Source organism: Budorcas taxicolor, chromosome 17 (genome assembly GCF_023091745.1).
Source record: "Budorcas taxicolor isolate Tak-1 chromosome 17, Takin1.1, whole genome shotgun sequence".
Taxonomy (NCBI): domain Eukaryota; kingdom Metazoa; phylum Chordata; class Mammalia; order Artiodactyla; family Bovidae; genus Budorcas; species Budorcas taxicolor.
The window spans coordinates 68,525,567-68,551,881 of NC_068926.1; the positions used below are offsets into that span (position 1 = coordinate 68,525,567).

The window sequence follows — 26,315 nt, forward strand, 5'->3', positions numbered from 1 at the left end:
GGACCCCCAGGAGCACGTTCACGTGCGTATCAGTCAAAAGCACATCCTGGTTCCAGAATCAAGGGACCATGACGCTACTGTCATAGGTGCTGCTCAGAGACATACCCCCTTCACCTCCCAGGGGCCCATGGCAGCCCCAGCTCACAGACGGGGCGATGGAGACCCAGAAATGTGAAGTCACACGGGTGGGGGCCAGACTCCCCACAGAGCAGAGCAGGAGGGGCCTGGCAGTTTCCGTGTAGGGTGGGAGATCCCCCAACACAGCAGTGGGGAGTCAGGCAGCCAGAGGGAGGGGGCGACCCAGGACTGGTATGGAGGGGTGGCCACCCAGGCAGGTGTGGGAGGGGCGCGGAGGGAGGGGAGCCAGGAACTGAGCCCTCCCCCACCTGCTGGGGGTGAGGGGGGACGGCAGAAGGGCCCGGGGCCGGGAGGGCATCCAGCCAGGAGGGGCTGCTGCCAAGGAGGCCGCAGAGACGCTGGTGGTGAGGAGAGGGCGAACCCCCAGGGTGTGGGGGGCCCCCCGGGTGCAGAGTGCCTGTGCCCAGGCAGGGCCTCCCCAGACACAGGTTACCCTGTCCTCGGCTCCCCTCCCAAGGGCGGACCCTCCCAGGTCTGTCGGGCCATCGCGGAGCAGGTGGGGCTGAAAGGCAGGTGTGGAGCGCCCATGGCTCAAGCGCCCATGTCCTCGAGTCCAGCTGCCAGAGGCCATGCGTCCAGGACCCGGCTGAGGGCTGGGGCTCTGCGGAGGGTGAGCGGGGAGGAGACAAGGCCTGTGGTGGGGTCGGCCCTGACACCTCCCTCTGCGGGACCTTGGAGTTCCAGCCTGCGGAAGAGGGCCTCCTGGGCCAGGCCCGCTCAGCCACACTCCAGCTGTGTGGCCTTGGGCTGGGGACTCCCTTGCGATGTGCAAGTGGTTGTGCAAGGGCATTAGGCCAGCTGGGGGAGGGGGAGATGGCACTTGTGCCCACTCGGGGGCAGGGGGTGAGGGTGGCGCACCTTCTCTGAAGGGCATCGGCCACCTTGTGCTCTTACCTGGCACTCTCCTACGCTGGGCCTCAGTGTCCTCACCTGTGAAATGGACAAAATCACGCAGTCTGCCTCTCGAGGATGTTGGAAGGACGTGAAGGTGGTGCGGCAGCCCATGGAGGGGGCAGCATGGAATACCCAATGGGTCGGGAAGGGCCTCTCCCCACCCACAAGACCAGACCGAGTAAAGGGAGGCCCAGGCCTGCATGTTCTAGAAAACTGCTCTGGGGATGGGGGGGTTGGGGAAGCATGAGGACATTGCTGACCCACAGTGGGCCCTGACCTTCCTGTGACAGCCAGCTTCAGGCTGGGCCCCCAGCTGTTTCCCCTGCTGACAACTGCCCCTGTGGTCTGTCCAGTGCTGTGACGTGACCTGAGGCCAAAGAGCTGCATCCCCAGGGGCAGTGGGGCCCAGAGTGCGTCACAGCGGGAACGGAAACACCTATCACTCCAGAGTCCAGCCTTGGATTGGCTGTGCTCTGCTGTGTGACCTTGGGCAAGTCATTTCACCCCTCTGAACCCCATCTCTGTTTGGAAGTCACTCGGGATCGAGAGGTGCCCGTCTCGTGCCTTATTGAGAGGGCCAGAGACTCGCATCTCCAACTTGGCTGCTTAATACATGTCTTCTTTCCCCCTTGGCCCCTGTGCTGGGGGGTCTGCGCTGCCTCCCAGCTCTGAGACACACCCCCTTCTCAGACAGCTGCTCGGCAAACAGGCCTCTGGTCTCTGATATTCGTGAGGCCAGCAGACTTCCTGGCTCTTAGCCCTGGGTTTCCCGTCTTGGTTGAGGATGGTCTCTTTGATGTTCTTGACAATGAGGAGGAAGGGGCTAGGACAGGCCTCTTTTTACAGATGGAGAAACTGAGGCTCAGAGATGGTGTGGGTATCACTGTGGGTATTACACAGCAAGTGAGCACCGTGGCCGGGATTCTCCCGAGGGCTCAGACCTGAGGCCTGCAGCATGCCCCTGCTTCAGACCCTCCTGCAGTCACCACGGCAACGGGAGGAGAGCTGCCACTGTCCCCTGTGCCGGGCACCAGGGCTGGTCCTCACCTGCGTCGTGTCCTCTTGTCAGGGCACCGGAGGTCCAGATGTGGAAACTGAGGCTGAGAGAGTGGTCAGAGCAGGATTCAAAGCCCTTCAGTCCCACCGGAGCTGGGTCTTCCCTCTGCAGGGATGCTGGCTGGGGACTTCACTCGGCGCGTTCAGACACCTGGGAGTGAGGCAGCCAGCCTCAGCCCCTCCCAGACAGAAAGACAGAAAATCCAGGCTTCTCATCTGCCCCTCCTTGTGGGCTCCCCCAGAGCCTCCACTGGCCCCCTCGCTGACTGCACCTATCCCCCACACCTGCCCCTTCCCTGTCCGTGGACCCCCGCAGCCCTTGTCTCCCGCAGTGGGGGAACAGCAAGGGAAGAAGTTTGCTCAAGGTCATGTGGTAGGAAAGCACCTTCTGGGCCGCTTGGCCTCTGCCTGCCCAGGGCTGGGCCCTTGCAGAGCACAGCTTTCACGCTCTGACCAGATGCCGGGTGCAGAGCGGAGCCTGTGTCTTACTCCGCAGATTCAGAATCCCGCATGTTAAACGCTGTTGGAATTTGCCCGGATCTGCCTTCCACTCCACTCCTGCCCGTCCATTCCACTCCCATCTGGGGGGCTCGAAGGCCCCCACTTCCAACTCCCGCGGGCACCTCCTCCACCCCCCGTTGGGAGGCTCCCCCTCCGCCCTCCTAGCTGCCTCAGCCAGGCGCCCCAGCCTCACCCTCCCTCCTTTTCACCCCGGGGCCCACTGCGGCCTTCCTCCCACCCCAGAGCCTGGGCAGTGGCTGTCCTCTCTGCCTGCGACCTCCTTGGCGCTCCCGCCTGTCTCCGTTAGTCCCCACCCTTCCATCACTAATCCTCTCTCTCCAGTTCCCAGCATAAGTCTGGTGTTAAGTGGGTGCACGGGAAGTGAGTGGGGACCTCGTGTTCCCCCAGGGGGGCCCAGGACTGACACAGACCAGGGCCTCCCAGAGGGTTCTTGGAGCTCCCAGCCCCAGCCCTGACCCTGGACCCTGGCTCAGGCCAATAGTAGCAAATATTTACATTTGCAGAGTAAATTCCCAGGAGGGGAGCTGGGCTGGGCAGGGGAGGTCTGTGGTCACTGGACGCAGCAGACCTGGGGGGAGGGTTCTGGAGGAAGAAGCCCCTCAGACAGAAAGTCAGAGGTGGAGCTCAGGGACACCCCCAACTTCTCATACCATCCCCGCTGAGGGGGGGATTTAAACCCGGCACCCTGGCCCCTTCTCCCTCCTGCCCTCCAGGCAGCCTCTGCTCCCTGGGCCGCAGCGCTCTCACGGGGAGCCACTGAGACCAAGCACGAGACACTGGGCAGTGGAGGGCCGGCTGCTGGGGGGCCGCAAGGCTAGAACCCGCAGATGGCGCGGGCCCTGTGGAGGCGCCCGTGGAGAGATGAGAGCTTTGGTGCAGTGGGCTTTAGGGGGTTCCCCGGTCTGTCCAGGAAGACTTTCTGGAGGAGGAGACATGGGAGCAGCAGCTGTGGGAATGCGGAGGCAGTGTGTGCGTGCGTGTGTGTGCGTGTGTGCGTGCGCGTGCAGGGCTGGCCAGCATCTCCCAGGTGGCGGATGTGGTCCCAGGGAAGTGGTCCAGTCAGGATCCCAGAGTGGAGCCAGAGCATGCGGTCCTGAAACTAGCCTGGAGCTCTTTGGAGGGCAAAGTTGGGGCTGGGGAGGGGCCCTTCAGGATGGACCACCAGGCTGGGGTGAGGGGGTTCTCAACCCACTGGGGCCCGCTCCAGGGGTCCTGGCTCAACACCAGTGGGAGGGATGTGACATTTCTGCCCGACAGGAGACCTTTCCAGCCCAAGGATTCTTCCCTACTGGAATTCTGTGTGGTGTAGGGCGATTTGGGCTTCCCTGGAGGCTCGTGGTAAAGAACTTGCCTGCCGATGAAGGACACTCGGGTTCGATCCCTGGGTCAGGGAGATCCCTTGGAGAAAGAAATGTATTCCTTCTCCAGTATTTTTCCCTGGAGAATTCCATGGACAGAGGAGCCTGGCGGGCTACAGTCCATGGGGTCGCAAAGAGTCGGACACGACGTAGCAGCTAAACCATAGTACCATTTACAACCTGGCTCAACTCTTAAAGTATTTCTGTCCATTTATTAGAATTTGGGGGAGTTTAGGGGATCATCTTTTGTGAATCTTGAAACCAGAGCCAGTATCTTCTGGTGTCTTTCACAGCTCTTGTTGTTTATTTAAACTTTCTTTCTTTTTTTAAAATTTTAGCTCAGTTTCTTTGAGCCAGTTACGTCTCCACTGCTGGTCAGGCCACATTTTCATCAGGTTTTCTAGTTCTCTCTGACTCCTGGTGAAATGGCCCAAAGCAAGTAGATTGAAAAAGAATTTCCAACCACACGTTTATAGATTAATAACTCAGGGATACCCTAGCATGATGTTCACTTACGTTCGTTTCCAAGACAGTTGTGTCTGCCGTCCACATTGTTTTGCCTTTTGTTTGCTTGTTTTACATCCATTTTCAGCCAGTGACTCATGCATTCCTCCGTAAGAGGTTTGGTGAAGCTTCTGAGGCCCTACTGCGTGCTGGGTACTTTCCCCGGCCACACGCAAGACGGATGAGGTCCTTGCCTGGTGGGGCTCACATTCTGGCCGGGGGGCGGGGGGGCAGCAGGAGATCAGACTGGGAGCTGGCAAGCAGATGACATTTTTGAGGTGGAAAGTGCCGTGGAAGAAAGGGAAGACGATAGCAGGGTGGTGGGGAGGGCGGGCAGGGCAGATGCTCTGCCAAACTTCATCCCAGAGAAAACCCACACTTCCTTGGGGTCGGGGGGACAGCCAATTCTTTTGGTTGACATCCTGCGAAGAGTCAGCCAGTGGCCTTTTACAGCTTCACCTGGGAGCAAAGAGGATGACGAGGGCTTGATCAAGGCCATTCTTCTCAGAAGCCAGCCTCCTTAATGGGCGCTGGGCCTCCCGCCTCTCCCCACCTGGACTCATGGTGCCAGGTGGCCCAGGAGAAAGGAGGCTGGGTCCCGGAGTCACACTAACCCAGGTTCCAGTCCAGGCTTCAGCCCTCAGCCGGGTGATCAGTCACTTCCGCCTCTGCCTTGTTGCCCCGCAAAGGGAGAGATTCATTTTCGCTCATCCATTTATCGGAGCCTGGGGGACCGAGGAGTAGTAACACCAAGCTGTCCTGTGCCTCAGTTTTCCCATGTGTAAAGCGGAGAGGATACTGGCGTCCACTCACAGGGCTTCATGAGGACAGCGAGTTAGGACGGTCTATGAGAGGCGCTCAGGATATGCCGGGCCCAGCTTAAGTGCTAAACAAGCATTAGCTGCTATTATTTCCTACCTTGTAGGATCCAGCTGGGCTATGTGAAGCTCTTAGCCGTGGGCGTGGCTCACAGTGGTAACCCCCCTTAATTCCCCACAAGCCCCCAAGCGCTGCCCCAGATGTGGGCTGCCAACCCACTGCCCTCCATCCCATGTGAGATTTACCCTCTGCGAGAGGGCACATCGCAGGCCCTGGGGAGAGTATGTGGGGGATTTGGGCCCAGCCTGAACGAGGGCCCCGTGGTGGGACCCAGAGAGGGCCTGGCAGCCTCCCCGCTGGGGGGTGGCCAGGGGGACCCGTCTGGTTTGAATTCCCGGCGCCTCTCGCTCACTGCACCAACCCGCAGCCTGGCTCTGAGCTGCCAGGCCCGTGCCTTATTTGGGTCTCAGCTCCCCCCAGGCGACACTGCGTGGCCTTAAAAGGCAGGCCCGGGGGTAGTGGGGAGAGGGGGCAGTTGCCACTGCTGGCTCCAAAGCCCCTCCAGCTGCGCCCTGCTCCCCTGGCTTGGCCTGCCCAACCCTCCAGCTGTGGAGAAAACCAGGCCCCCAGAGCCAGATCAGCCCGAATGGGCTGCCCCTCACAGGGGTGGGCTCCTGGAGTGGGCCCCCTGTGCCCTCCCAGGCAGCCAGCTGCCCTCTGGTTTTCATTTAAAACCGGAGCTGGATCCACTTTGGTGTCTCCTTACCAAGTGGGGCAGGGAGAGGGTGGATGGTGACGTTGCTGTGTTTATTTACTGCCTACTGCATGCCAGGCCCCTGTGTGTGCTCAGTGGGCCCTTTGCATGCATGGCCGGCCTCAGGCCTCGTGCCAGTCCAGGAGGTGTACAGAGGGCCTGATGACCCCATTTTACAGATGGGAACATCGGCAGGTCCAGGGAGGACCAGCCACACAGGCCCGAGAGCGGCAGGGCTGGGAGCCGAGCTCGAGTCTTTTGGCTCAAGCTCTGAGCCCAGGCAGCTTGCTGGGCTTGCTGGAGAAGTGCCTGGCCTTCCCCTCACCCATCACCAGCCCCTCCCCAGCCCCATCAGGTTGACAGCCTTGTCCCAGCTCCGCCCACTTCACGCTGTGTGACTCTGGTCCCGCCTCTCTGGGCCTCTATCTTGCTCTGCACCAAGGGGAATAGGGATCCCCGCTGTGGCAACAGTAGTTGGCGGTGGCGGGGGGGGGACGGATGACAGAACAGAACGTCACAGCCAGCAGGCCCTCACCCTTGCTGTCCTCAGTTGCAGGCTCCCCTGGCTTCGTGGAGCCCGGGTGGTCGGGCAGCACCCCACGGCGGATGGCACTTCGGCCCACAGGCTTCTCAGGTGGGTCCCGGGGCAGCTTCTTGGGGTCCCCCTGGGCCAGGGGAGGCTGGAGGGGCTGGTGGTGACTGTCCTACAAGCCAGCTCGGCCCGGCAGTGGAGGGTCAGGCACAGCACCCTGCTCCCGTCCACCGCAGGCTGGAGAGAAAACTGGGGGTGGGTGAGGAGCGGCTCCCCAAGGGGAGTCTGCCCTGGGCTCGGGCACCTGAGACCCAGGACCCCCAGAGTCTTGCAGACAGGGGTCCAAGCCCCCAGTTTCCTTTTTTTCATTGAAAGAACATTTGTCTGAGCGACTGCAGGGTGTGAGGCACCATGCCAGGAGCTTTCCATGGTCGCCTTGTATACACCTCCCCCGAGGACGGCATCACCATCACTGAGGGGTCAGAGAGGGGATGTGCCCTGCCCAGGACCCCACAGCCAGGGCGGGGCAGCTCTGGGCTTCGACCCCAGGCTTTGTGCTTGGGGAGACCCCAGGTCCCTTTGCTCTGAGCTCAGTGTCCCCAGCTGTGCACAGGGTGATACCTGTCCTCGCACACGAGATCGAGGTGAAGATGAGAGACGCGTGTGTAGCGTGCTCCGCTGCTGCCAACACTGTTGTGAATAACGTCAGGGTATCGCTGAGGAGGCCAGGGAGCTGGATGGTGGTTCTAGGGGAAGGCTCAAAGGGTGGCATGGGAGTCCAGCCCCGTCTGGACTATGTGGGGTCCCCAAAGCCAGCACACCACAGCTAGCCCCGCCCGGGTGGGGAGCAGCAGGCATTTCCCTCCCCATCCCACCCTGTTTTGGATGAGGAGTTGGGTCCCTGGTCCTGCCCTGGTAGAAACAGTCCCCTTGGAGGCTCGGGAGCCAAAGGAAACCCACAGAGCATGGTCCACTCTGGACAGGCTGTGACTCCGTAGCCCCGTCCCTGCCCTGAGCTGTCTTATGGATCGGAGTCATCAGGTATCTGTCTCCTCCCTCCATCCTGCCCCCAGGAACCTGGGAGCCCCAACCCAGCCTGCTTCCTCTCCGCAGGTTGTCTCAACTGCAGCAAAATGTTGGAGCTGACGGAGCGGCTGAAGGTGCTAGAGGCCAAGGTGGGTGAGCACCTTGCCTGCCAGGCAGGCACCACCCTCCCCCCAGTGCCTGCCCTGGGAAGCCTGCTCAGACAGCCTGGCTGCTCTCCCTCTAGGAGGCCCATGAAGCTCACCCAGCCCTAGCCCCTCCCAGAGACTCCTAGACGCCCCCCAGAGCTTGTAAATGTCCCTCTCTCTTTTTTGCCAATGTAATTGCCCCAACACCTTCATCCTTTACCCCCTACCCTCACCACAGTGCTATCTTCCCAGTTCCGAAAAGCAACAACATGTACTGCATGTCTCAAGTTATCTCAAGATAAAAAGGTTTTAACAATTAAAAAGTAAGACATCCTAAATTTAGAAACACGAAAAACTCAGAACCACGATAAACCCACCAGAAAACCATCGGCCTCGGTTGCCTGTGCCCCCCAAAGAGAGCGACTGCCAACATCGAAGCATCTTTTCTTCCAGATTTTCTAAAGACTCGTAGAGACTTTTAAACTTGGTCTGTGTATCCATCGCCTCCTCCTGGAATTTATCTTGAGATTAGATTTGGAGATGTTCACCTAAGTGTTAACTATTCAGAGGGAGATTTGCAAACCAAATGACAGAAGGGGTGGCTGAGCAGACATGGCTCAGTGGAACGTTAGGCAGCCGCTAACAGCGCCTACACTTTCTCACATGGAGAGATGCCCCTGATGCATTAATATCAAGTGGAAAGCCCACGTTTCTAAACAACATGGGTTAGAACCCCTGTTACGAGGTATGAGCACCCTAGGAACCTCACCCTGCTCCCCAAGCTCCCTCCCAGGGAAAGCTGGCTTAAGGGGCAGCACAGCTCAGTTCCAGGTTAGCCTCCCTCTGGGTAGGCGCACACGGCCCCGCACCTTCTGCTCAGCAGGCATCCTGGCCTTTCTTAACCCCCAGTTAGTGGCTCAGGGGACACTGTTGACCTTTCAGGCTCTCCTCCCGCACTGAGTCCAAAAAGTGGGTTTTTGTTTGTTTCTGTTTTTTACTTTCTGGTCACACCAAGAAGCATGTAGGATCTTAGCTCCCCAGCCTGGGTTGGAACCCGCACCCCCTGCAGGGGAAGCACAGAGTCTTAACCACTGGACCCCCAGGGAAGTCCCCCAAAGTGGTTTTGTACACACCTTGGCATTTCTGCTTCATGTCAGACCCTCCCAAATTTCCCTTCAAATTTAGTAAAAATCCTTCCAACCTGTGGTGTTTTAAGAGACCAAGAGAAGTGTCATGTTATATATGCATGTAAATGTATATAAATATACATACTCACATGCAGGTAAGCACAGGAAAAACCCCACGGCCCAGCAAACTCAGGGACAGTCTCAGAATCCAACGTGGGTGGCTGTGATAGTGTGTGATGACTTTCCTACAATGAATGCGATGAACTGTGCAGCTGGAAAACCGCAGGCACTTCTGATGAAGTTCTGGGCCCCTGTGAGTCTGGTCTCCACTCGAGCCGGGGTTCTGCTGGCCGCCTGGCCTCCCGGCCCCGCCTCCACGGGGCGAGCTGGCCTGCCCCCGGTGAGACGCTGGTACCCACCCCATCGTCCTCTTCCTCCACAGGTGGAGGTGCTGACTGTCACCGAGCGGGCAGTGCCCCCGACCCCAGCTGCCCCTGAGGACCCCGCCCCGCTCTGGGGTTCCCCAGCTGTCCAGGGCAGCCCCGGGGATGGAGGCCTCCGAGGTGAGTGGGTCGGTGGGGAACACGCTCCGGTGTGGGAATGAGCTGGGGGGAGCGAGATTCCAGCCCGCGCTGCCCCTGGCTCCCAGCTTGACCCCCACGCGGGCCTCAGTCTTCCCAGCTCGCCAGTGGGTCTCCAAGGGCCCCTGCACTGGCGTCCAGGGAGGCCCGGCAGCCGGTGGAGCTGGGGCAGAAACTCTGGGTAACACTGACCCCCGCCTAACCGCCCCCCCAACCAGGGCTGCCGGGAACCAGAGAAAACCAGAGGCCCCCTCTGCTCCCTCGAGATGGTAGGTGCTGGTGTGGGCGGGGCCGGGGCGGGGCTGAGCAAGGCCGGAGCTGTCCAGCTGATGCGCTTTCTCCCCACAGATCGAGCGGGTGCCCGGGGGCTTCCTGGGCCTGCTGGCCCCAAGGGAGACCCTGGCAGCCGGGGCCCAATGGGGATGAGAGGCCCACCAGGTGAGTGCACACAGCGCTGCCCCTTCCAGCAGCGCCCCCTCGCAGGAGGGCCTGGACTGGGGCCTGCTTCCCGACCCTGCTGTAGCAGAGGTGGCCTGGGCCCCTTCTGCCCACCCATCTCCGTATGTAAGAGGACTTATACCCGCTCCAGGGGTGCCCCCTGCCTCACGCCTGGGCCCCCTACAGCCTACTTTTGCATTCACTCGGCCCATCTCCCTGCTCTCCTACTCTGAGCTCGAAGCCCGTCGGGTGCGTGGGGGTGGGTCGGACCAGACCCTGCCCTCCTGGGGCTCCCAGGCAAGGGAGGCCAGGGAGGGTGGGCCTGGGCAGAGGAGGAACAGCAGTGCCCCCCTCCACGTGACCAGGGTTCTTGTGGGGGCCATGGCTCATAGGGGAGCCCCAGGGAAGGAAGCCCAGACCCTCATGGGTGGGGTGGGAGATGGGAAGGGCTTCCCAGTGGGAGCGACACCTTAGGTGAGGCCTAGGATGACCTGAAATGCACGCCAGGCAGCCCAAAGGGAGGACTGAGAGAGGGAGCAGTTCCTGCAAAAGCCTGGAAGAGAGAGGACATTCTGGAAATCAGCATCTGCTCAGCACCTACTGTGAGCCAAGTGTCCACTGTTCTCATGGCAGCCAGGGAGTCAGAGACAGGAGCCTCCCTGCTTGTGGCCCCGGCACCCTCTGTACCCACTGCCCCAGGAGGCCCCCTCCCGCCCTCTTGCAGCCATCCCGACCCTCCCTGCTTCCAGCACACCCACCAAACCCTGGTTCCATTGCAGGTCTGCAGGGCCCCCCAGGGAGCCCTGGCCAGGCCGGAGCTGTGGGCATCCCTGGAGAGAGGGGACCTCCGGGGCCCCCAGGCCCTCCTGGCCCTCCTGGGCCCCCAGCCCCTGTTGGCCCACCCTACGCCCGGATCTCCCAGCATGGTGAGTCGCTCGGGGTCACAGCAGGTCCATCTGGCGGTGGGGTGAGGCTGGTATGACCATCTGCTAGGCACCTTCTATATACCAGGCTTGCCCTTGGGCCACTCCTCCAATGGGCACCATTGTCACTGAGGAGGAAGACCGAGGGCCAGAGTGGGGAGATCACACAGCCAGGGCCCGAGAGGCTGGCTTCAGATCCTTGCAGCCTCCATAGCCTGTGCTGGGAACCACCAGCGTCAGGCCCTCCCACCAAGCCTCGGAGCTGGCCAGGATCCAGCCCGCAGAGCTCCGGGAAGCTCAAGGCCTGGCAGCAGGACGTGAGCCCTGAACTCCCAAGGCCACAGCCCTGCCCCAGTGCTCAGAGAGGCCCGGCCCCCTCCGCCCAGCTGGGCCCTGCTGTGCCTCCTTCTCCTTCGAAGCCTGACCGGCATGCCTGCTCCTGGGGTCGGCGTTTAGAGTGCCAGGTTCAACCCCATCTGCGTCATACCCGTGCTGCGAGGCCACTCATTTGTCCTCCCCCTCTGAGCCTCGGTTTCCTCATCTGTACCGTGAGGACAGTGATGGTGCTGGTGTCCCAGGGCTCTATGACACCCACGCACAGAAGGTGGGTACAAGGCCGGCGTCAAAGATGGTAGCTTCCTCGACTCTCCTGGAGGTCCAGGTGGCTGAGACTCTGCACCCCCAGAGTGCAGAGGCCCAGCTTCAATCCCTGGTCAGGGAACTAGATCCCACCACAGCTAAGAGTTCACACATGGCAACAAAGACCCAGTGCAGCCAAATAAAATTTTTTTTAATGGTAGCTTTCGTTATTGTTCCCATCAGACCTGTGACAGTCTAGGTTCAGCGAGGTAGAGTCTTGCTGGATGTCATCAGCTAGACTGTGGCTGAGTTAGAGCCCAGGTCTCCCTGCAGCCTGGTCTGGTGTAACCGACGCTTCCCCCCCAGCCCGCCTTGGCACAGGTGCCCGGTGGCCCCAGCCACAACTACGGGCTGTCATACAGGGGACACAGCAGTCAAAGCTGGCTTGGCAGAAGAGACAGGTTGAAACTGTCTGCCTCATACTGCCCCATGCAGCTCCGCCCTGCTTTCTCAACATCCTTTCTTCCCCAGGGGACCCGTTTCTGTCCAACACCTTCACTGAGACGAGCAGCCACTGGCCCCAGGGACCGGCTGGGCCCCCAGGGCCCCCAGGCCCCATGGGTAAGTTGAGTCCAGGCCTGGGGTTAGGGGCAGGGTTGAGGGCTGGCAGGGCTGGCCGTGCAGAGGGAGCTGAGGGTGGAACTTCCTGGCGCTGTACTGTCTCGAACCTGAGGACTTGCTGTCTGATTCCAGGTCCTCCTGGACTTCCTGGTCCCATGGGGATTCCTGGGAGTCCTGGACATATGGTCAGTATTTCTCCAAGTTCTCCACTCATCTGTCTGTCCCATGACCCATGACCCAACCCACCCATTCACTCACCTATCCACCCACCCACTCAGCCATCCATCCATCCACCATCCATTTCTCCATCTTTCATTCATTCATTTGAGCATCTATGGAGCACTTAATGTGCAAACTACTTCCCATGAATCTTATTCAGTCCACATGGCAAGGAACAAGTGTTGTTATCGCCCAAGGACAAGAAAGGAGGTGGAGATGCTTGCCCTAGGGCTGTGGCCAGCACGTGGCAGCTTCCAGATCAAAGTGGGGACTTCCTGACTCCATCGTAGCTCTGAACACTGAGTGGTGTCAACTTCCCACTCTGGGCAGACCATTGGCTGGGTGGTGAAGGGCCCAGAGGCCCAGGCCAAGCTGGGCACCCTCCCCTGCCCCTCTGCACCCCAAGTTCCTGCCCACTCTGCCCTGCCCTGGCACAAGGCTGAGGCCCTGTCTTGTTGCTCAGGGACCCCCAGGCCCCACTGGACCCAAAGGAATCTCCGGCCACCCTGGAGAGAAGGGCGAGAGAGTGAGTATTGAGGCAGCCTGGGTGGAGGATTCTGGGGAGTCCTGGGAGCCCCGGATCAGACCCTCTGACAGCTCACTCCATTCCTCTTCTCCCTCCTGCAGGGACTGCGAGGGGAGCCCGGCCCCCAAGGCTCCATGGGGCAGCGGGTAAGTGACTCTGGTCACCCAGCAGCACCCCTCCAGGTGCCCACAGGCCCAGACCCTTGCCATGGCTCCATCCCCTGGGGCCGAGCCCCTGACCGTCCTGGGCTGGAGGGTCCAGGGTGAGCTCCACTCCATTCTTGCCCCCATCTCAGGGTCCCATCAGCCCCTTAGGATCAGGCTACCTCCATCTCCCTCGCTCTGTGCCTCTGGACCTCCTTCTCTGTCTTCCCTTTGTGTCTCCTTCTCTCTGACTCTCTATTTCTCTCTTTCTCTGTCTCTCCAACTCTGGTTGTGGGTTTGTCTATTTCTCCCTTCAGTTTATCTTCCCTGGTGGCTCATATGGTAAAAAGTCTGCCTGCAGTGCAGAAGACCCGAGTTCGATCCCTGGGTTGGGAAGATCCCCTGGAGAAGGAAATGGCAGCCCACTCCAGTATTCTTGCCTGGAAAATTCCATGGACGAAGGAGCCTGGCAGGCTACCATCCACGGGGTCGCAAAGAGTCAGACAGGACTGAGCAACTTCACTCTCTTTAATCTGGTCAATTTATGCTTCATGTTTTGTTTTTGTTTTTAATTTATTTATTTGGCGGTGCCTGGACTCGGTTGCGGCACGTGGGATCTAGTCCCCTGCCTGGGATCGAACCCAGGCCCCCTGCATTGGGAGCATGGAGTCTTAGCCATCGGACCACCAGGGAAGTCCTTGCTTCATGTATTTTGAAGCTTTGTTATTAGATGCATACACAGTCAAATTTTAATGTCTTCTCGGTTGTTTTATCTTTATGAAATGAATATCTTTCTCCCTGATAATACTTCTTGTCTTGAATTCTAGTTTGTTTAGTATTAAAATAGCCACTCAAGCTTTTTTTATGCCTGCTGTTTGCCTGGTATATGTTTTCCAATCCTTTTACTTTCAACCTATTTGTGTTCTATTTAAAGTACATCTTATAAAAAAGACATATGCTTGGGTCTTACTTTTTGAAACAGTCTGACTATTGAGTTCAATACATTTAATGATATGTATCCCTACTGATATGCGGGAGACCTGGGTTCAGTCCCTGGGTCGGGAAGATCCCCTGGAGGAGGGCATGGCAGCCCACTCCAGTACTCTTGCCTGGAGAACCCCCATGGACAGAGGAGCCTGGTGGGCTAGAGTCCACGGGGTCACAAAGGGTCGGACACGACTGAGTGGCTAAGCACACACCTCATCACTACTGATACAGTTTGGTATAAGTCAGCCATCTTGCTGTCTGTGTTCTGTTTACTCCAGTCTCTCCTTGACTTCTTTTTTTCCCCTTCTTTTCCTGTCTTCTTTTGGATTGAGAATTGTTTACAATTCTGTGTTATCTCCACCAATGATATTTCTTATTATACCTCTTTGTGTTACTCTTCTGTGGTTGGTCTAAGGATAACAAGATGTATCCTTGACTTAGCACCATTTACTTGAATTATTATACCTTTTCGTGCATAAGTAAGAAGATTACAAATGTATAATTCACCCCCTGCTGTCCTTGTGCCGTTGCTGTCACGAATTTTACTTCTGTATTAGTTTTAGACCCTCAATTCACTGTCGTTATTGCTTTAAACAACCGGTTGACTTTTAAAGTTTAAAAAATGAAAAAAAAATTCTTTTACATCTAATGATGTGTTGGTCATCTCTGATGCTCTCCATACCTTCCTTTAGATTTGGATTTTCATACAGTATCGTCTCTCTTCAGCCTAAAGGATATCCTTTAGCCTTTCTTATAATGTGTGTCTGCTGCCAACAAATCCTCACTGCTTTTGTTTATCTAAAACTGTCTCTATTTAACCTAAACTTTTGAAAGTTATTTTCACTGGCTATAAAATAATAGGTTGGCAGTTTCCTCCCCCTTTAGTACTGCAAAGATATTGTTCCATGGTCTTCTGGTTTACATAGACGATTATAATTTCTCATGAGAAACTGGCTGTTGTTCTTACTGTTTTCCCCCAGTGCATAATATGTCTTTTTTTTTTTTTCCTTTGGCATTTAAGATTTTTCTCTTTACCCTCAGTTTTCATCAGATTGATCATGGTGTGGTTGGGTGTGATTTTTTTGTCTGTTTATTCTGCTTTGGGTTGGCTGAAATTCCTGGATCTGTAAGGTTTCTGGGCCTTGCTTTTGTTGGTTATTTTGTTTAGTGAATACAATTCTTTTTCACAGCATTTTTTGAGTTCACAGCAAAAGAGAGTAGAAAGTACAGAGAGTTCCCATATTCTCCCTGTCCCCACATGTCAGTCGATGCAGCTGATGAACCCAGATTGGCATGTCACTATCACCCAAAGCCCATAGTTTACATTAGGGTTCATTCTTGGTGTGGTACAGTCTACAGATATTGTTAGATGTATCATGATGTGTATACACCATAGTAGTATCATATAGAATATTTTACTCCCTTAAAATTTATCCCTCCTTTCCCCTATAACACCTGGAAACCACGAATCTTTACCCGTCTCGTATGTTTTTGCTTTTTCTAAAATGTTATATAGCTGGAATCATGCAGTATGTAACCTTTTCAGATTGGCCTCTTTCACTTAGTAATACACATTACAGGTTCTAGCTTGTCTTTTCATGGATTGCTAGCTCTTTTTAATTCTTTTGATCTGAATAATATTACATTGTATGTGCCGCAGTTCATTTATCCATTCACCTACGAAGGACATCTTGGTTGCTTCCAAGTTTTGGCAATAGTGAATAAAGCTGCTGTGACCTACCTCTTGAGAAATCTGTATTCAGGTCAGGAAGCAACAGTTAGAACTGGACATGGAACAACAGACTGGTTCCAAATAGGAAAAGGAGTACGTCAAGGCTGTATATTGTCACCCTGCTTATTGAACTTCTATGCAGAGTACATCATGAGCAACGCTGGACTGGAAGAAACACAAGCTGGAATCAAGATTGCCGGGAGAAATATCAATAACCTCAGATATGCAGATGACACCACCCTTATGGCAGAAAGTGAAGAGGAACTAAAAAGCCTCTTGATGAAAGTGAAAGAGGAGAGTGAAAAAGTTGGCTTAAAGCTCAACATTCAGAAAACGAAGATCATGGCATCTGGTCCCATCACTTACGGGAAATAGATGGGGAAACAGTGGAAACAGTGGCAGACTTTATTTTTTTGCACTCCAAAATCACTGCAGATGGTGACTGCAGCCATGAAATTAAAAGACGCTTACTCCTTGGAAGAAAAGTTATGACCAACCTAGATAGCATATTCCAAAGCAGAGACATTACTTTGCCGACTAAGGTCTGTCTAGTCAAGACTATGGTTTTTCCTGTGGTCATGTATGGATGTGAGAGTTGGACTGTGAAGAAAGCTGAGCACAGAAGAATTGATGCTTTTGAACTGTGGTGTTGGAGAAGACTCTTGAGAGTCCCTTGGACTGCAAGGAGATCCAACCAGTCCGTTCTGAAGGAGATCAGCCCTGGGATTTCTTTGGAAGGAATGATGCTAAAGCTGAAACTCCAGTACTTTGGCCACCTCATGCGAAGACTTGACTCATTGGAAAAGACTCTGATGCTGGGAGGGATTGGGGGCAGGAGGAGAAGGGGATGGACAACAGAGGCTGAGATGGCTGGATGGCATCACGGACTCGATGGACGTGAGTCTGAATGAACTCTGGGAGATGGTGATGGACAGGGAGGCCTGGCGTGCTGCAATTCATGGGGTCGCAAAGAGTCAGACACGACTGAGCGACTGAACTGACTGAACTGAAACATTTAGGTGTAGGTCTTTGTGTGGGTGTAAGTTTTCAGTTACTTTGGTTAAATATCAATGAATGCAACTGCTGGATCATATGGTAAAAGTAAGTTTAGTTTTATGAGAAATGTTTTGTGTAAGAAACACTCCATGTGTGTGTGTTGAGAATACTTGAGATAGACTCCTAGTAAATTTCAATTCATTCTGGTCAGCATACCATATAGTAGATCCTTAGGTTAGAATGTAGTCATCTGGGGGCTCCCTGGCAGTCCAGCGATTAGGATTCAGCACTATCACTGCCATGTCCCAGGTTCGGTCTCTAGCTGAGGGAAGAAGAGCCCTCAATCCCCATGGCTCAGCCAAAAGAAAAAAAAAAAGCAGTTTAGTCATCTTATAACTGAACGTTTGTATCCTTTTACCAACCTTTTTCCATTCCTTCCCTCCCCCAAACCCAGTCCCTGGCAACCACTGTTCACTGTGTGTCTGGCTTCACCATTTTTGGTTGTTTTTCAGATTCCACATGTAAGTGACACCATACGGTATTTGTCTTCCTCTGTCTGGCTTATTTTGCTTAGCATAATGCCCTCCACATTCATCCATGTTGTCACAAACAGCAGGATCCGCCCCCCCCCCCCCCCCCGCCCTTTTAAAGGCTGAATAATCTTCCATTGTGTGTGTAAATATTGCACATTGCATTTATCCATCCACCCATCAGTGGATGCAGGCTCTTTCCGTATCCTGGCCATCATGAATAATACTGCAGTGAATGTCCCTCTTCAAGACAGCGGTTTCCCTTCCTTTGGGTGGACTCCCTATTGTTAATTTCTTGAGGAACCTCCATACTGTTTTCCATAATGGTTGAAGCGGTTTACATTTCCACTAGCAGTATTCAAAGGCTCCCCCTTTTCCGCATCCTCACCAGCATTCATTATCTCTCATCTTCTTGATAACAGATGTCCCAGCAGGTGCATTTCCTGATGACTAATGATGCTGACCATCTTTTCACCCGTTGGCCATTTATATGTCTTCTTTGCAAAACTGTCTATCCATGTCCTTTGCCCATTTTTAAATTGGCTTATGTGGGGTTTTGCTATTGAGTTGTATAAGTTCCTTATATGTTTCAGATATTAACTCCTTATTGGATATGTCGTTTGCACGTATTTTCTCTGATTTCATAGGTTGTCTTTTCATCTTGTTGATGGTTTCCTTTGCTGTGCAAGAACTTTTTAAATTAGGTTGTCTTCTTCCTGTTGAATTTTTAAGAGTTCTTTGTATTTTTTGGATATACAAAGATATACCGTTATATGCCTTTATCTGGTATGCCTGTGTGTTCAGTCACTTCAGTCGTGTCCAACTCTTTGCAACCCCATGGACTGTAGCCGACCAGGCTCCTCTGTCCTTGGGGATTCTCCAGTTAAGAATACTGGATTGGGTTGCCATGCCCTCCTCCGGAGGATCTTCCCTACCCAGGAAGCAAACCAACATCTCTTTCGTCTCTTGCATTGGCAGGCGGGTTCTTTACCACTAGCACCACCTGGGAAGCCCTTATCAGGTATATCTTTTGCAAGTATTTTCTCCAAGTCTGTAACTTGTCTTCTAATTACCTTGACACTCGCTTTTGCAGAATAGAAGTTTGTAATTTTAACAAAGTCCAGCTTATCGATGATTTCTTTCATAGATTGTGCTTCTGGCATTGCACTTAAAAGCCGTCATCAAACTCAGGGTCACTAGGTTTTCTCTTATGTTATCTTCTAGGAATTTTATAGTTTACAGTTTTGCATTTTACATTTAGGTCTGTGATACATTTTGAGTTGATTTTTGTGAAGACTGTGAGATCTGTGTCTAGATCCACGTGTTTGCACTTTTCAGCCAGTTTTTTAGAATTAGTTAATTAATTACACTGGTCTTAATTGTGGTCCATGGCTCTTCCACCTTCGTGGCAGCATGCAGGATCTTTAGTTGCAGCATGCAGACCCTGAGTCACAGCATGTGAGATCTGGCTCCCTGAGCAGGGATTGAAGCTGGGCCCTGCATTGGGAGTACAGAGTCGTAGCCACTGGACCACCAGGGACGTTCCTATCTTTGTTCCATTGCGTTGCCTTTGCTCCTTTGTCAAAGCTCTGTTGACAGTATTTATATGGGTCCAGTTTCTGGCCCATTTTATGCTGTTCCATTGACCTATTTAACTGTTCGGTAGCCAATACCACACTGTCTTGCCTACTGTACTTTTATAGTTAAGTTTCCTTTTGAGCACTGTTTACAGTCTCTCACAAATTTTACTAAGTAGCATTTTTATTTTCATGTAGTTTAGAGTATGTTAAAATTTCTCTTGGGGTTTATTCTTTGGCCTGTGTATCATCTAGAAATCTGTTTAATCCCCAAGTATTGGGGAGTTTCTGATCATCTTTTTCTTTTTTTGGCTGTGCCATGTGGCCTGTGGGGTCTTGTTTCACCAGGGATGGAGCCCATGCCTTCTGTAGCCCCTAACCACCAGGTGCCAGGGGAGTCCCTCCGGTGATCTTTTGTCAGGGATTTCCAGTTTAACTCCAGCATGGTCTCTGGGCATACATTGTATGATGTGTGAAAGTGAAAGTCACTCAGTCGTGTCTGACTCTTTGCAACCCCATGGACTATACAGTCCATGGAATTCTCCAGGCCAGAATACTGGAGTGGGTAGCCTTTCCCTTTTCCAGGGGGTCTTCCCAACCCAAGGATTGAACCCAGGTCTCCCGCATTGTGGCTGGATTCTTTACCAGCTGAGCCACCAGGGAAGCCTAAGAATACTGGAGTGGGTAGCCTATCTCTTCTCCAGCGGATCTTCCCAACCTAGGAATCAAACTGGGGTCTCCTGCATTATAGGTGGATTCTTTACCAACTGGGCTATCAGGGAAGCCCGATGTATGGTGTTTACTCTTTTTAATTTGTTGAGATACATTTTATGGACCAGAATGTGGTTTGCCTTGGTGAATGTTCCATGTGAGCTTGAGAAGAATGAAAAATATTTCAATTAATTGATTTTGCTTTTGGTTGTGCTAGGCCTTCGTGGGGGCGCGAGCTTTCTCTAGCTGCGGCGAGCGGGGCTGCTCTCCCCTGCAGTGCGTGGCTTCCCGCTGCAGTGGCGTCTCCCACCGTGCAGCACAGGCTGCAGGCACACGGGCGTCGGCGGCTGTGGTTCTTGGTCTCTAGAACACACTGGTTTCAACAGCTGTACTACATGGACTTAGTTGCTCCACGGTATGTGGGATCTTCCCGGACAAGGGACTGAACGCGTCACCTGCATTGGCAGGCGGATTCTTATCCACGGTACCAAAATATTTGCAACATGAAAAATCTAACTAACATTAAATCTTAGGCCATGTGTCCAACACAAAAAGCTTAAGGAACAGAACTGGTCAGCACCTTTGACTCTTCCTGGTGCTCCTCCCCTGTCACTCTCTCCTTCCCTTAAAGAGCCTTTAAGGGAGCGTGAAATCCTGGCCAGCAGACCGAGGAGCCTGTGACTGGAGGCAGCGTTCTCATGATTTTCTTCCTGTTCTGGGTAGGACTTCAGGGAAGGTGTGATCTGGGAGACTAAAGGCTGAAATTCTGTTGGATTTGTGTTTCTGGACCTTGGTCTCTGATACCAGGAAGAAGGGCCTTTGCTGGGGTAGGGGTATTTATTAAGAGGCCTGGGAAGAATGTGATTGTCCTGAGCTAACTGACCTTATAAAGAGGGCCTTCAGCTGAATTCTAGTGTTTCTCTTTGACTTTTAGAATTTCCATCTCTCTGCTTATATTAGCCATCTGTTCTTAAATGTTGTCTATTTTTCCCATGAAAGCCCTTGGTATTAATCATAGCAGTTTTCTTTCTGTGTATTTGTGTGTTTTTTTAAAAAGACTATCTGATAATTCCGATATACATAGCCTATCTGACTCCAGTTCTGATATTTATTCAGCCTCTTAAAACTGTTTTTTGCCTTGTAGTACGTCTTGTAATTTTTTTGTTGAAAGGTAGATGTGATATGGGCTTCCCAGGTGGCTTAGAGCTTAAAGCGTCTGCCTGCAATGAAGGAGACCTGGGTTCGATCCCTGGGTCAGGAAGATCCCCTGGAGAAGGAAATGGCAACCCACTCCAGTATTCTTGCCTGGAGAATCCCATGGATGGAGGAGCCTGGTGGGCTACAGTCCACGGGGTCGCAAAGAGTCAGACACGACTGAGTGACTTCACTTTTACTTTCCCAGGTGGCTCAGTGGTAAAGAATCCACCTGCAATGCAGGAGACATGGTTTGATCCTGGGTCGGGTGGATCCCCTGGAGAAGGGAAATGGCCACCCACTCCGGTACTCTTGCTCGTGAAATTCCAGGACACAGGATCCTGGCGGTCTATAGCCCATAGGGTCACAAAAGAGTCAGACACAATTTACCGAGTAAACAGCAGCAGCAGCAAGCCTCTGCAGTGAGCAGGCCTTTAGTAAGGCAGTGGCGAGGCGTTGGGAGCAAGTGCTCTGTAGTTGGATCATTAGGTCTCAGGGTTTTGTTGAGCCTGTGCCCCTGGATGGTGAACCTCACCAGTGCTTCTCAATTTTATTTTGGTTTCTCCCCTTTAAGTGGAACAAGATGGTCAGAGGGGGCTGGAATTGGGGTATTTCCCTTCTTCCACGTCACAGGCTAAAATTAGCTAAAGTTGGGTATTTCCCAACTCCCGTGTTAATTAGGCACAGATAAGACCCCAGCAAGTCAGGCTCTGACAAAGTAGTTTCTCCTGTGGGAAGGCCTTGTTAAGAAGACCAGAATGCTCTGGGGTGTTTCAAGATGGTTCTTCTCCCCTCTTCCCGGGAAAAAAAACAGGAGGGGATTTTTCTTCAGGGTTCACTTTAGGGCCAGCTAGAACTCCTGGAGGTAAAACTCATGGAAGTGATCTGCCATGCCCCCCAACTCCACCATCAGCCCCACCCAGAGACTGGGTCCCCGGGAATTTTCAGCTCTGGGACTTGTCCACACTGAGCCTCCAGCATTTCGGCAATTACTTTTAGGCTTCACCACCCTGGCACTGGGGTCCCGGGAAGGCTCCTGCGGCACTCACTTGTGACCCACCTGTCTGTCTCTGCAGTTTGGGACGGTGGGGGCAGGGGGGTGCTGGAGGCAATGGCTTGCCTAGTGACCTTACATCTTTGATGGCTCAAAGAATTGTTGATTTTTCAGTTTGTTCAACTTCTTACTTATTGTGAGGACAGAATGGTGACTTCTAAGGTCTTTATATGCTGGACCAGAAGCCAGAAATCTGTTTTGATTTTCAATCACACTTGGAAAAAAAAAAAAAACAACTGGTTGATGTGCCTTCAAATGTTTTTTCTGTTTCAGCCCTCTCTTCTTTCCTCTGGGACTCCAGTTACACTTAAGTGAGGCTCCCATGAGTCACTGAGGTTCTGTCAATTTTTAAAAAAAAATCTTTCCTCTCTTTGTGCTTCAGTTAGAATTATTGCATGGACCCGTTGTCAAGTTAATTGATTCTTTCTGTTATGGCCCATCTTCAGTTAATCCCAGCTAATGAATTATTTCTAATATTATTTTCATTTCCAGGATTTCCATTTGATTCTTTCTTATAATTTTCACATCCCTTCAGAAATTTGCCATCTTATCACCCATTATATCATTCCACTAGATTCTTTAACATATTTGTCATGGGTTTTTTTTAATTTAAAAATGATTTTACTCTATTTTATCAAAAAATTTTAAACTTAATACCATTTTTAAAGGTTACTTTCCATTTATAGTTACTACAAAATATTGGCTATATTCCCTGTGTTTTACAATACATTCTTAAGCCTGTTTTACACCCAACAGTTTGTGTCACAGATATTTCCAACTCCATGTCTAGTAATTCAAATATCTGGGTTGCCCATGGATCTGTTTCTATGGACTGATTTTTCTGTTGAGGATGGGTCACATTTTCCAGTTTCTTCACATGTCTAATAATTTTGTATTGCATATGGGACAATATAGATGTCATAGTGAAGATAATCGCCCTCTGATGAGCGTTGACTTTTGCTCTAGCTGAGGGCAAGCCCTCAGCTTTGTGACTTTAGGATGGGCAGTTCGCAGAACATCCAAGGATTAGAGAAGAGTGCCTCTACTGACTTTGCTTCCCTACTGTGGCTCCCTGCTTTCCAGCATCTTCCCCTCAGTTTCCTCCTCCTCGGGCGGTCTCAACCCCAACCTCTGACTCCTCAGCCCAGGAAGACCAAAGCTTCCCGCTTGAGCCATTTGCCAGGCGGAGAGGGCTGGGATGAGCCCTCAGAGGAAAAGCCAGGAAAGTATGGGTGTTACCCAGTGCGGTTCCCTTCTTTCTAAGGTCAGATATCCTTCAGTTACTGGCTACTCTTTATCACTTTCCGTTGCCTTCAAACAGTTTTTGTGTTTTTTTTTTTTGCATTTTTATCTAGTGTTAGTCCCAACAAGCTACTCTTTCTCTGTCTCAGCCTCGCTCAGCCTCTCTCTCTCTCTCCCCACAGCCCCCAAGCCCTCTCTCCTTCCCTCTCACTGCTCCTACCTCTCTCTCTCCTTGCAGGGAGAACCTGGCCCCAAAGGAGACCCTGGTGAGAAGAGCCACTGGGTAAGCTCTAGCCCAGCACTGACCTCCCGCTGCCCCCCTGCCCTGGACACTCAGGAGATTATATGGGGGTGGGGCAGCCCATCCAAATCCCGTTTGCAACCTAGCTCCCCGGGGAGAGCCTTGCCAGGTCTCAGCCCCTGCCCACTCCCAGCACCCTGTCCCTCCCCAGTGGGCAGGGCCAGCCTTATAAGCAGACCTACACACTCTGTCTTCGTCACTGTCTCTGTCTTCTCTCTGCGGCCTTTGCAGGCCAGGGTGACCCTGCCGCTTCCTCCTGGGTGGTTTGGGCTGACCCAGTCCAGACTGCATGCCCTGCCCCCATAGCCCTTCCCAGCAAGGGCTTTGGCTTCTGCTCCCCTGTCTGCAAAAGAAAGGGAAGCAGGAAAACAATATCCACACAGAAGAGGGGGCCACTCCTGGCCCACTGGCCTTAGGAAAGCCATGAAGCACAGGAAGGGAGGTGCAGAAACACCGAAGCACACAGGAGCCCTTTGGTAAAAGGGATGGGGCACTGGACACCACCGGAAATGGTGGTACAAATGGTACACGTCGGAAATGGTGAATCATAGGCAGGGAGGCCTGGAAACCCATCATGGACCCAGTGTACATGGTGAATGAAGTCAAGGGACCTAGATCCATTGTACCCAGAAGACGTACAATTAACATAAGATCCTCAACACCATCACATACACAGGAGACCCACGAGGAGGGGAAGGAGAGGCCTAGAAACTGTCATACGCACCAGAGAACCACGGAAAATGAAATAAGAAGGTCTAGAAACCACTGTACACAAAGGAAGCCTAGAAACTGTGACATGCACAGAAGACATAGAATAAATGGGAACGGGGACCCAGAAGCCTTCACCGTCACAAGAGGGAGTTGCAGTGAATGAATTTCAGGGCCTAGAAATCCGCGCCCCCCCACCAGGAAACATGGAGGAAGCACCAGAAGCCCCACAATGCAGGGACCCGGAAATCACCACCGCCAGAGGAGGCATTTGGAAAATGGACGGGATGGGGGCAGACAGGAGAGGCCACTGGGGTGTTCTTCTGGAGGCTGGCATTGTGCCCGCCTCCCTCCCCCACCCTCCTCCTGGTGCAGTCTGGCTGGGACGCCCTACTTCCTGGCAGGCACTAGTTAATGAAGACATGGGGAGCACCCAGCTCCTGCCCTGCCCTCTCTGCTCCTGATTGTGGGTCAGTGATGGATACAGCCGTGGGAGCCCCCCACCATGCACGAGCCGTCCCCTGTGTCTTCCCATGACTCGTGGGGCCCTGCTACCTCTCTAGCAAGCCTCTTCCAGCCCCTCACTGCCACCCTACTCGCTTCCCCACCTTCCACCCGCTAGCGGCTCCAGTCTCTTAAGCACACTGTCAGCATGGGCATGAGCTGGGCTGGGGGTCAGCTAGACCCAGGAGACCCCAGCCCTCTGGCTCCTTCACTGGCTTCTTCAGAGGCCTGGGGGAGGTGGGAGAGGTGGGGTGAAGGCTGAATTAGGCTGGGCAGCCCCATCCCTATATGGGGGGCCCAACAGGAAAACAGATGCCTGAGCTCTCTCAGAACAGACCTCAAGCTCAGAACCACCTTTGGGAGGGACTCCCACCGCCATGAGGTAGCAGGGCCCCTGCCCTTCCACCTGCCTTCCCCTCACCCACCTGCTCTCCTGTCCCTGCTTGCCGCCTGCCTGGGAGGGAACCTGCTGGGCTGGGGGCTGCATGAGGCTCTGGGGGCTGGGGGGCCAGCTGTGTTGGGGGCAGGTGGGGATGAGGTACGCATGGGGAAGGGCTCCTGTACCCACACTCCACCTGCTAGTCCCCACTTGGTGAAGCGCTTGCAGCCATAGACCTGTCTGTGGCTCAGCAGTGACACCCAGTGGTCATGAGGATGCACTGCAGGCACTGGCCCGTCCAGACCAAAGCCCATACCCCTTATTCAGATAGGAAAAACTGAGGCCCAACTCCACAGAGTGAATTGTTGGCAGAGCTGGAACTGAAGCCCAGGCTTTTCCCAGGGCTTGGGGAGCCAGCTAACTTTCCCCAAGCAGCTCCTTGGTGGTGCCAGGCCACAGACTGGGCACTGTGGACACAGATGTGAGCTGGACACAGTCCCCACCCTCAGAGTGGTCACGGCAGGGGTGGGGGTGGGGGGACAGACCAGTAACTAGCAGTGACAGGACAGGGGAGCTCAGCTGTGACGGGGGGCAATTCAGCATCTTCTTGGATGAGGAGACTCAGGCTGAGGCCTGGCAAAGGGCATTCAGGCAGAGAGGAAACATCATGTGCAAAGGCCCTGGGGCACGGGCAAGCTTGGGGTGTCTGAGGAGCTGCAAATACTTGGAGCGACAGAGGCTGACAGGCAGGGAGTGAGACACAAGTCAAAGAGGCTTTGGGGACTTAAGAGGCCATGTTGAGGAATGTGAAGTTTGTGCTGTAGGCAGTGGGGAGCAGTGCATTGAAATGTTAAGTAGGGGAGTGATGTGGTCAGATTTTTGTTAGCAAAAGATCCCTCTGATTACCATGTGGAGAATGGATGGGAAAAGGGAGCAACATGGGAGCAGAGAGACTAGACAGGAGGCTGTCCTCGTCATCCTGGCAAGAGGCTGTGGGGGCCGGAATTGGGAGGGGGCCGGTGAAGATGGACAGATGTCGGTGGAGCTGAGAGACACGTGGGTGCCAGTCTGGCTGTGGGGTGAGGGGGCGAGAAATTAAGGGAGATGTTTACAATAGAGAAGGACAGAAGACAGCCAGGAGCAGCTGGCTTTCTTCTGGGGAAGCTTTCTCCATGGGGAATGTCTGTGTGACAGCTAAGGGGCTGTCCAGCAGGCTCTGGACACTCAGGCCAGGCTTGGGGGCACTGGGGCATCATCGGTGCAAATAGCAGGCCACTTACACAGAATATTGGGTTTTTTTTACATTTTTCCCCCAGGTTTTTACTTTGAAAATGTTCAAATATAGAGAAAAGTTGGCTCAGTGACTATCCTTATGCCCTTCCTCTGGACTGACCAGTTATTACTATTTTGCCATGTCTGTTCTTTCGCTCTTTATATACTTACAGACCTTTTTTTCCTAATCCATTGGAAAGTAAGTTGCAGACCTCATCTACA

General features: G+C 53.6%; 1 protein-coding gene across 1 annotated transcript in view; it reads left to right on the forward strand.

The window, feature by feature from the left end:
- Window positions 1-26,315, forward strand: part of EMID1 (EMI domain containing 1) — a 40,092-nt gene that overhangs the window by 7,568 nt on the left and 6,209 nt on the right. Inside the window, exons 4-15 of the mRNA XM_052654890.1 lie at window positions 6,596-6,679; window positions 7,691-7,752; window positions 9,319-9,439; window positions 9,676-9,726; window positions 9,806-9,895; window positions 10,675-10,821; window positions 11,929-12,018; window positions 12,151-12,203; window positions 12,701-12,763; window positions 12,865-12,909; window positions 23,168-23,212; window positions 24,747-24,824. Of these exons, the coding sequence (XP_052510850.1) occupies window positions 6,596-6,679; window positions 7,691-7,752; window positions 9,319-9,439; window positions 9,676-9,726; window positions 9,806-9,895; window positions 10,675-10,821; window positions 11,929-12,018; window positions 12,151-12,203; window positions 12,701-12,763; window positions 12,865-12,909; window positions 23,168-23,212; window positions 24,747-24,824 (929 nt within the window). The remainder of the gene's footprint in view (window positions 1-6,595; window positions 6,680-7,690; window positions 7,753-9,318; window positions 9,440-9,675; window positions 9,727-9,805; window positions 9,896-10,674; window positions 10,822-11,928; window positions 12,019-12,150; window positions 12,204-12,700; window positions 12,764-12,864; window positions 12,910-23,167; window positions 23,213-24,746; window positions 24,825-26,315) is intronic.